Source organism: Choristoneura fumiferana, chromosome 23, assembly GCF_025370935.1.
Source record: "Choristoneura fumiferana chromosome 23, NRCan_CFum_1, whole genome shotgun sequence".
NCBI classification, from domain to species: Eukaryota; Metazoa; Arthropoda; class Insecta; order Lepidoptera; family Tortricidae; genus Choristoneura; species Choristoneura fumiferana.
Window position 1 is genome coordinate 2,590,484 of NC_133494.1, and position 11,613 is coordinate 2,602,096.

The following is an 11,613-nucleotide window of genomic DNA, read 5'->3' on the forward strand; positions in this document are numbered from 1 at the left end:
AAGTGAACGAGGAGGCTGTCGTGCGCAGATATACACTGGGGGGCTACTACGAAATTCGAAAATCGAAGCTCGTATCGTACCGTCTCTCTCACTCTCGTGTTAAATAATATAAGCGTCAGCGGGACGGCAAGATACGAAGTTAGAATTTTTCATTTAGTAGTATAGAGCCAGTTTTTAATGGTTATTTATGTGCGCCGGCGCAGAATTAATACCGATCACGTCCTTTTAAATACGGCTCGCTAAATAGCCGGCGCTTTTGATGAGAAATGTCTATGGGTGTTCTTGGAAGAGAAGTTAGTAGTACTATAAGTTTCTAATTTGTATAATAAACATAGTACTTAACGCCTTTTATAGAAGTGCAAAGACTTATCTGGCACATTTACAAATAAAGTACCTCAAACGATTAGAGCACGTCTTTTACGAGTACTGATAATCAAGTTAATCTGAATAAAAAGTGTAGTAATTAACTGAGGGCAACACTACGGAACTCATATTTTTAACGTAAAATGCTTGAATTTGGCAACAATTGTTTTTCTCTTTTGTCCATTAGGTATCTAGGTACTCAATGGTATTATAATTATACGGATCATTCAGGATTTAGTTTTGTTTTTGTGTTTAGGCAAACAAACTCAATCAATTCCTTGCTATAATTTTCCGGAATAACATTAAGACACCCTGTAGGTATATAAGTACGTAGTTTCAAAAACGCTCTTGAGTATTCGATCAAAAAACCCTGAATTACTACTAACATACTTATTCTCTGCTGCTAACGCAAATTTATGAATTGTTTTACTGATTATTCTTTAATTTCTCCCATTCCCGCAAAAAATATATCGAAAATTATGTAACGATTTTTAAAACAATTTTCAACGGTTACTTTTTCACAAACTTGTAAAACGCATTCAAGTCTACTTTTTGCAAAACTTCTGTTAATATTTTCGCGTGGGAGGGCGGTTCCCGTTATGATTTCTGCTTTCAAATATCTGGTCCTAATTAAATAATATATCTTGTTTGTATGATATATATAATTAACAACGTAACCAAATATACGTAGAGCCCCATTATCGTCTAATCGAGTGGATATTTCGCGTCAGTAGTTTCTATTTACCAAACAAATATCAACTATCTGCGAGATTGGCTGCTGTAATTAATCGCTTCGTTTAGTTCATTGTTTGCTTACTATGAGTCACGTATACCTAAACGAGGAAGGTGCCATCAGCCAAATATGTGGTCTAAAGTTGATAATCGTTTGCATTTCATAAAACAATAAAGCCAATAGACGTGTCTGTAAACTTGAAAGTTCGACTTTAGCGACAGATTCATTTGATAGGAACTTGTGTAAAACATGTTATTTATGGGTGCGAAAATCGCTTGAAGATCAATGCATCAGTAAGCAAGCAGAAATTAGGGCGACCCAAATGTTGACACACAAAGCCGAGGGTTTGTATGTCTCTGGAAGTAATTGGACATATGTTAACGTAAATATAAGCGCTCTACCTTTATTCATAGTACTCCACTATCATTAGATTACGGTAGTCGCAATACTTAAGTATATTAAAGTCAATGAGTGCTGTAATCAGTAAAATGCATAACACATGCACTAATATGACTGCTAGTATCTCATGAACTTAGGAGTGTGTGTAAGTATTATATTGTCGCTGTTTGAAAATCAACCCTGAATTGTTGATAAGGGGCAGAATGTTCACAGTAGTTTAGTAGTTACATAGAAATGGTGGAAGGGGTAAATTTTTGTGTGGAAGAATCGCGGGTAATATAGCTAAGAGTTACCTAAACATGGCAATGCTATGTGTGTGTGGAAATGTTTTATTCCTCTTTCGTCTGTTTAGTAGGCATCTCACGCGCCTGGGAGAACTCTACTGTGGCCTAGAAGTATGATGGAAGCGTGTTCTGAAATTAGTAGCAGTATGTTTAGTGGAAAATTGTTTTCTTTTAAGTTGCTTGGCTGCTTCACTAAACCCAGGGGGTAATCTGTGACTAAACCATATCCAGGTATCCAGCTGAGGCCTGTGGTAGGGAACCATGAAAGCGCTTCCTAGAAACCTGATTTCTTGTTCCAAAGCCCCATATCGATTAAGTCGATTACACGTAATGTGAAATCGAACGAATTTAATTTAAATTGAACTTTTTAACGACTGCACTTTCCAGTTTATGGACGCATGCGGCGGCCTTTGGTCGTACTTCATTATCAGTCTGATTTACCCGCGTTTCATGTTAAACGACCATTGGGTATGTTAATTGCTTTTAATCTATTCATACTTAATTGCGACACAGCTGTAAGCTCTGAGTTCTTCGTGTAATGATGCTGACTAAGAATGTGAATTGGAAACTTTACATAGTAGGTATGTTAAGGCTGTGTTTCCACCAGAGAGAGATGCGAGGATGCGGGGCGAGGAATGTGTTTGTTATGAACAAATAGTAATGCTTTATTTCATTTACCTATTCTCGCTCCGCCGAGCTGTTTCCACTAGAGCTGTACTGAGCGAGGATAGGTACCTAAATGAAGCGGTCTCGCAATACATCCTCGCACATCTCTGGTGGAATTGCAGCCTAAATCTTATCATGATATGTATACACATTATATTGCCATCTCAAACTTTAAAATTGATGTACTCATAACTATCTCATCAAAACTTGCCTCAAAAACGCCCAGCAATCTTCCAAAATTAATTCCAACTCTAGTTTTGGGCTATAAAATGATATACGTGAGCGTGTCGGATCGGGACCGGGTCTAATTGGGCGGCATTCCTCGCCCCGTCTCGCTCTGGTACGATGACCACGCTGTTCTAGATATCCAAATGAAACGAATCATTCTTATACCGAGAGAGAAGGGTAGGTGTGAAAAAAGGGCCAGATAGCAGAGGTCAAGAATATTATCAGATAATTTATGTAGTTTATTTTTAATCGAGCGAAAGGAATCTTCAACAGATCGAATGAAGTTATTTTTTCTAAGGCATTTGCCTAACTCTTATCAGTTTAAATTATAATTAAGAATTAAGATAATTAATTAATTATGCGCAATACAGTGCTCTCTCTCTCTCTCTCTTCTTCAGCCATAGCCACCCAATGCTGATGTAATCCTGCATTAGCCACTCATCTGTCTAGTGCTCTCCTATCCAGCACCTTACTTTGACCAGGTCGTCGGCACCTCATCTCCTGTCTACCAAATCTCCGCCCGGTTCTGTTTAAACAGTGTTTAAAGATCCTTAATTTATGACGTTTTTTTAAGTTTTTAATTCACACGTTTTTGTGAAAGAAGGTTCAAAATGACAGTTTTTTTTTATCTTTTGTGTGCTACGTCAATGTCACTCGTCGCGTCTGTGTGACTTGCGTTTATGAATTTTAAATTTGACTGTTCTTGTTCTTTTTCTATTTGGCCAAAAAATTTATTAAGTACCAGGTAGTTTCTATCAATTACTTAAATGAGCCATCTGTTAATCAAGAAAAATACGGTGTATAAGTACCTAAATATTTATTTACTTATGTTTCAGGGATATCGAAGGCGGCTCTAATGACTTAGCGAATGCTATGTGGGGGTTTACGGGGGCGAACAATCGGTCTTATCTCTGAAAAAACGCTGCAAGTTTTAGTCCGAGCGAGACTCGGTTACCCAGTACCAGTAGGTACTTGGTTTTAATTCTTCTATAATAAAGGCTTGAAAACTTGGATATCGATGACATAATTTGACGACGAGCTCTAGACACCTTGTAAGGTGATAAATGACAAATTAACTGTTTTTGCCCACATTCTGACTTTATAAGATATACGTTGCCGCCCAACGTCCGGTCAATTTTGACCACTTCCCTAGATCTTGAAAATCAGAGCCTTACGTACTTTAAATTGTCTTGTCGATGATTTAAAGTAATGTGATTGGTGGGTGCTTTATATTTTCATTCAGCGTTTATGGAAGTATATCCCAAAAACAGCAACCAAAAACAAAATCCCGCAACCCATACATTCTTGATGGTCTAAAACAAAGTCCGGTCAATTTTGACCACTTCCCTAGATCTTGAAAATCAGAGCCTTACGTACTTTAAATTGTCTTGTCGATGATTTTAAGTAATGTAATTGGTGGGTGCTTTATAGTTTCATTCAGCGTTTATGGAAGTATATCCCAAAAACAGCAACCAAAAACAAAATCCCGCAACCCATACCTTCTTGATGGTCTAAAACAAAAGCACCGCGATTGTTAATTAATCGATTAGCTGCTCGCAATTAAAAATGCAAAAGCCAGTTAGAAGGAAACGACCAAATCTCGATAGCATGAATCAAGCAGATTTTGACTCTAAGGAGACGCAATAAGAACTGTGTCGTGTGCTCTGCTCAGTTGTCGTGGTTCTGTATTGCATCCATGCAATAACGGGTCGGCGCTCGCGCAGATCAACGATAAAACATGATAAAACAAACCGAAGTACGGATACTTTCAAAGGATGCCGCTTTTTCATCATACTGAGTGTACTGAGCTAGCATCAGATCTTTGCCGATATCGATAACCTATACTTACAATATTTTTTATTTCTTTATGTCAAGTCATGTACCTACACATTACATTGTGATAAGGATGTTACATTGATAAAGGTCAGTCCATGACGGCCTGTCAGGGCACAGAATAATAATTAATAACTAAAAATCGATAATGGCATGTTAAAATATGAAAAAATAAATTATTATAATCATACTAAATAAAAATACTAATTTATAATTTTATGGATATGTCAAATACAATTACTTAAAGTTTCGTCGTTAAAAAACGCGTTGACAGAAATTTACCTAGCATTTTTCTACTAGTCTACTCTACTTTCTACTAGTCTCTACTTAATGTAATTCGGGGACAAATTTTATTTGTATTGAAAAATTTATCTTAGATTTCTAAGATGGTTTTTCTAAAAATACAACTTATATTGCCATATAACATATATGTATATCGTAGGTACTAGTAGGTAGGTAGGTAGTTTCATACGAATGTTCAAAATGTGTTGAATAACCGAATGTGAATGTTTTTGACATCCCTACAAGTCCTACAACACAATTAATGAATGACAAAAACGCAACATTGATCCAAGTCACCTGTCCTTTAAATTAAAACTGCAGCGCCTGCGCATATAAGTAATCGCACCGCACCGCTTTGATCCACCGCCTCCCCCCCCCCCCTTTATGGCGTCTAATGGTTGTAGATATCATCGCAATTAACGATATAATTAGGTTTGAGCAGAATTTATTCGTAATGCATTGTTATTATAGTTATCTGGGTCTGGGTATTGTTAACATATTTTTTTATTTACATGCGAATTTTATTCGCTACGCTTGTTTGTTATGTTAATTCCATGAATCAAAATAGGTTTACTAATGTTTCGGTAAATAACGTTTGGCAAACTGTTTCATTTCGCAACTGTTTAATATATCTGAAACTGTAAATATTTCAGGATTTTTATAAAAACTAACCTAACCTAATTTAAAGGGTTCTACATGATGGCTCTGAAATAAATCCTGAAACGAAACGGATACCATCAAAATACTATAAGTACATAAAACACTTTAAATTTGTTTTTAACTAATGGTGTTTTCGTGTTTGGAAACTAAAGTAACAAACCGACCGCAGGTATATCATGGAGTGAAATTATTAAAGTTTAAAAGTTGTAATGAAAGATGGCGCGCGGCCGCGGGCGCTGCGGGCTGCGGCTGCGCACAAAAACGGACCGACGGAACGTACAAATTGCCCCGCCTAATTACCCCAGGTAGGCGGGCGTACAAAGTGGAACGTTTTTTTTATTCCGAGTGCTAAGTTATTCAAGATGTAGCTATAAATTCATAATTGACATTTTATTAATGTTAAATTAAAAAGTTTGCTTTTAAAAACGTACTAAACACATTAACGATACAAAAAATGTACCTACATAGGTAACTATTTGGTTGCGGAATGTGCAACCGTAATTCTGCTGCTTTAACTGAGTACACGTAACTAAGGAAAACAATGTACATTTACCAAAATAAAATAAAATATACTGCAAGGCGACTATATAGAAAACAAGCAGGGTTTAATAATTACATTATATCAAGATAATTATGTGCATCCAATCATAATTATCCAGTTATTGTGTAATATTATGCATAATATCACACACACATACACACATTATCGTCGGTTTATAATTATCGTTGGTAATATCAATCAAGATACCGCGCAACCCTGAAAACAAGATTGAAGATTATGAGTGCATACGGGCTGATGAATGCAAAAACGTAACATCTTCAATGAAAGGATTTAGTGGAGGAAATAACAAAATCTACATTTCCGTGAGTAAAATTACCGTAAAGCTGCAGCAACAATAGACCAAGATAAAAATTACCCTCCACGGCGACTTCAAGCACGACTTAATAAAAGTAAAAACTTTCATCCAAAACATCGGCCCATTGTGTCGGCCGCTGGCCCCGTACCTGCGCTAATGATAGGGTGCTTCACAGAACACGGACTTCTCAATAACACCTCGGCAGCTGTACCTTTTACCCAAAAAACCCGGGCAATTTTGACACAAACCTCAAACGCGCCGACAATTGGGGAAATGGGTAATCAAGATGGCTCGGCTATCTTGTTGCGTTAACTTTATTATTATATTGTTTTTTCGAAGTATCTTTGTAGTCCGCGATAAGGCAGTCTAAGTAGAACGCTTTTTGCGCGGAAACATCAAATGAAGGTCAAGGATAATTGCTACGACCGCAATGCTCGGAAAATTTCAACTCGTCCATATCAGGCGAGGCAGGAATCCTTTCATAAATGCCGACTTGCCTCCACACCGCTCGAGAACGCCTCGGGAAATGGAAAGATGAACGCCGCGGTTATTTGACCGGTTTTTTATTACTAAATAACTCACATTCTGACACTTTAACGCGGAGAGCTGTTCTCAAATGTTAGTACGTACGAGTATAACTGAGTTCTGTTAGCCAATTGGTGGGCTAGTGTTAATGGCGGGCAGGTGTGGGTGTCCTGGCGCTTGTTACCACCTCGCCGGAGCTAAAAGCCGGCCTTTGTTGGCTTTGCAGCGTATTTGCTCGGGATTTAGATCATAAATATGCTAATTCCGCTAAGTTAGTGTAAAAAAGCAAGACAGTTAAAATTAATTCTTAGGAAGCAATGCACTTCTTACTTTTACTTATGATGTGCGTGTAATGCGTGTATATTGCATTATTAGTGACTGCAAATGCAAGGCAAGTGACTCAAGCCCAACTAAAAATCTACTAATACTTGTTACTTGTCGAATACCTACTCTGAACAGTCACGTCTAGACTCTGAAGGGACAATCCGTGCAAAAATCTTGTATTAATACCATCCTCTTACAACGGAGTGTAAACGGCTACTTATCACTATCACTTGTCATTCTGCAGATAAGTCCATTACGCTAATGACAAGTACTAAGCTCATGTAAACCTAGCATTACATTAAACTTAATTTAGGTATGCCATGCCATGAGTACTGTTAGATAGAAATGCAATGTAAAAGAGCAGCGTCTACAAGCAACTTTAATTAAGCAATGCTTTAAGTGATACAGAAAATTTATCGGTCCATGAATTCGACTTCGATTACCCAATCTAGAGGTGAACGACCGCCGCCAGTGACGATGCAGCGAAATCAGATGGAACTTTTCGTGAATGGACCATCCCACTAGAACAAATGGACCCGATGCTACGTCTGATAGTGCTCGTTTGGAGGATTCTGTACTACTTTTACAATTTTAGTAAACCAATATGGACTTAGAACAGAAGTATTTAAGTCTACTATGAAATGTCATGTTTGAAACATATTTTTACTGTTGCAAGTCGTGTTTGAGTTTGAAGATGAAATAGGGTTAGATTTTTTATAACAAAACGTGACTCAGATTAAAAATTGTACTGTTAAGGGCCGAACAGTAACCTCATTGTTTTATTAACAGGAAACAAACTACTTTGTAGCGCGACTAACGAATAGTAGCAACGACATTAGTCACTCACTACAGCCTATCAGATGATAACAATCACCCAAATGAAGCAATTATGGACAAACGTCATAGTAAGAACAGATACATGTTTACGAGTAGTAAGTTTCAGCAGAAATTCATAGATATAAGTAAAGATATAAAGAGATATGAGCGTTTAAAGTGATGCCGACGATAGAGCGGCATTACCCGATACACATCGGCACTTAAGGCGAGATAGCCGCGATTCGATAAGGGATATAAATAAAAATAAATGCCTGCTCTTGCGTTATTGGGCTGTAAAGATACCGCTATCGCGATAGTAAATGTATCAAAGCGTCCGCGTGTTTATTGATATAATGCAGCACCGAATAATCCCAATGAATTTGCAACACGAACGTTTTAATGGATTTCACTTGTTACAGAACCCATTAATCAGGCCACAAGCGGCTGGCAAATATCGAGTGCTTCTTCGAATCTATTTCTGTTATATCTTATACCTAATCATTCTCTTACAGAAGTGTAAGTGCGTCTATTATGTTCGTATACTTGTACCAGATTTATTCTTATGTTTCTCAGTTGGAACCTAGTTAGTTACCAAGTTACTAGAAGGTACTTTGTTATTATTGAGAACATGTCCTTGTTTTTCATTTCAGAAATATTTCATAGATAAAACCGGGAACAGTTAGAGGCAACATACGTTTATTGACAAATGACAAATCTCTCAACCAAGCATTGCCCCAATCGTGGGGCAAAGTAAACACGAGTAGAATTATACAAAAAGACCTCGATTCGGCGCCTTTGATGTGTGATAAGGCTTATCGCTCACGTCTGCGCCAGCAAGCCTCGGTTATTGTCACATGAATTGTTTTTTACAGCTAACATTAATGGCTTAAAAAGTTGCGGCTAGGTAAATGCGGCTTATGCGGCGAAGCACTACAGAACCAATCTTATACCTACCTACTTAATACTCACAACATAGGTTAACTAAACCAAAATAATATAATATTTTAACACTGTTTTTTTCTTGGATAATAGGCAATTATTTATTTTTGGCGAATTATTGGCTAAATTATAGATTCTGATCAGTTAGATAAACACATTACATATTAAGATTACAGTAATAATTTCAGGTGGCTATCTGATATTAAGATATCAGCGGTTAATGGGGGCAAATGATTGGTAAGACAAACGATTATACGGAGAAAAAGAGAGTTTTTCTTCCCCTACCATTGTACGTTGTAAGTTTCTTCCCCACGTCTTTTATGGTCACAAAGTTTGCTTCCCCTTTGTCACTTTAATAGTAATGAGGAATGATTTCAAAACACGAGCAAAAATGAACGTAATCATTGTAATAATCTCTATCAAAAACAGCGTCAATTTCGTCAAAACAGAAGCCAAAGTCAACATTCCCCCCTCGGAATTGCGCTATCTCTCGCACTCACGCTAATAAAAATATCTAATCATTGTTTAGTTTCGGTAAACAGTGCTCCGGCAACGCAGCCGTTAGCGCGTCTGTCAATTTGTCACAGATGAAATCCTATGAAAATAGATAAGTAGGTGTTTTCACAGCTCTGTGAAAATCTAAGCCAGTATCCAAGTCATTTTAAGCCCTTAAGTCTAGACCGAGCCCCTAGTACCTACAGCACGTCATCTAGTGCCCCAAGTAACTTTCTATTTTGAGGGCAGCAAGGAATTGCTAATTTGTTTATCGATAATTATTTAAGCGACATTTGTAACTTTGACAAATAAGCAACATCATCATTCTCATACTGTAACAGTAACGTTCTAATAAAGGCAAGATTTACCAACAAGGAAGAATAAAGTATCACTTTATGTATGATTTGTTAAGTATGAATTTCTATGGCTTTTGTTGAGCTTTACTCCATCACAGTAGTTCACATGGGGTTCAGTATGTAACAGACCATTAAATCCATTCAGCAATTAACTATAAATCAAATTCCCCTTGCTACAAGGGCCACTGTAACATAATAGCACTTTTTCCCCTAAACTTTAATATCGATTGTCGACATACCCCATCCTTACAAAGCACAAATATGTAAAGTAGGTAGCAACTTTTTATGGTCAATGTAAACCCTTTAGTTAAGGTTATCAGTTTTTTTGTTATAAAATACAAGCAGACATTAATTGACATTCAAGCACTTGTGTGCTCTACTGTCATGTTGACTTTTGGAAAATTTTATTTTGTACTGAATAATATTATAATGTGGCTAAAATACAACATAACGTTAACACATTATAACATTATTATTATAACATTTTGATTTTAGAAATTGGTTCTACTTATTACTTGTAGGTATATGTAGCATAAGTTATATTGTGAGTCTACTATCGCCTTATGTTTTTCAGGATGTTCATTGATGGAAGATCGGATAAGTTTTAAATAGTCGCAAATGCTTGTAAAATACAATATGAAACCTACCGCTTCTTCGGCTTCTTTCTGGTCTCGGTGCCCCATGAGATTGGGCATGGCTGTCCAGTTGTACCCCAAATCCTGGCATAGGGGCAGTCTGATCCTCTCGCATTTGCCTCCTTCGTCTTCTTGCGCCCCCACCAACACCCCCAAAAACAACAGGCAGACAATCCGAGACATGTTCAACACAGTTAAAAACACAACACCAGAATATCCTGTATCATATTAAACGGTTTCGAAAACTTTGTTTATATCACGTAAACATTTTATACTCAGCGCGCGTACTCTCTCTTCAACTGTTCGGAGCGGACTGATTCGAAATCATTCGAAATTCGAACTCGGCTCGGCCCGGCGCGGCGCTCAATCAAAGGCAAAGGCACGGAACCGGTCTGCCGATGCCGGTGCGTTCAGAACATGCATGTGTTCCGATAAAAGGTCCGTCTGAAGTGAACGCATGAACAGGGCATTAAGAAGAAAAAAACCCTAATTCGTGTACGGCTCGCTGCAATCCTTGGTAGTAATTTTAACTCTCTCTTTCTCTCGCAGGCGAGTGAGTAGACAAGTAACCATATATAAAATTAAGTGTATCTGCCCATGGGGTTCAATTTTATTTTATGAAATTGCCACAATAAAAGTGTCGGATAATTGAGAGGTTTAAAGGTTTTATTACCGTGAATTTTGCTGCATTATAGGCTTGCCGTAAGCAGTTTATTATTTAGAGCGGCTAATGGGCGACAGTTGCGCTATTATACTGCTCTATCATACACTAACCTAACGTTGCACTTTGCAGTTTGATGCCCAGAGAGGCTTTGTAATACAACTCGCGGTCTCGAGATAGTGGACGCTGCTTTTATCTTTCAGTTCGACATCCCAAGTAGAATACACAATTAGGGCCCTTCATTACATCACTCCAATAACACCTTTAATACAACTACCATCACACCATAAAGTGCACTTTACGGCTCTACAAACAGACCTGAAAATCTCTTTTCGCTTGAAGTATCTCTCGTACGTATCTCGGCCAGCGTAAGATGAGCTAGCGTTGTAATCAGCGTTGTTTGATATTGAAAAGGGTCGGAGGTTCCGACGGGCATGGTCGGGCGGTATGAATAGGCGCGTTGTGCGAGCGGGAGGCACAAAGGCGCCGCTGCGCGTACGCCGCCGGACGCCGCCGGAATGCCTAATTAAGGGCGCATGCGTGGACTGCCAGGGCAG

The 11,613-nt window shown here is 38.0% G+C and overlaps 1 protein-coding gene across 1 annotated transcript in view; it reads right to left on the reverse strand.

The window, feature by feature from the left end:
- The window catches only part of LOC141440650 (frizzled-10-like), a 30,097-nt gene extending 18,932 nt beyond the window's left edge, over positions 1-11,165 (reverse strand). Inside the window, exon 1 of the mRNA XM_074105173.1 lies at positions 10,408-11,165. Coding sequence (XP_073961274.1) covers positions 10,408-10,578 — 171 coding nt within the window. The 5' untranslated portion in view covers positions 10,579-11,165. The remainder of the gene's footprint in view (positions 1-10,407) is intronic.
- Between the last annotated feature and the right edge of the window lie 448 nt (positions 11,166-11,613).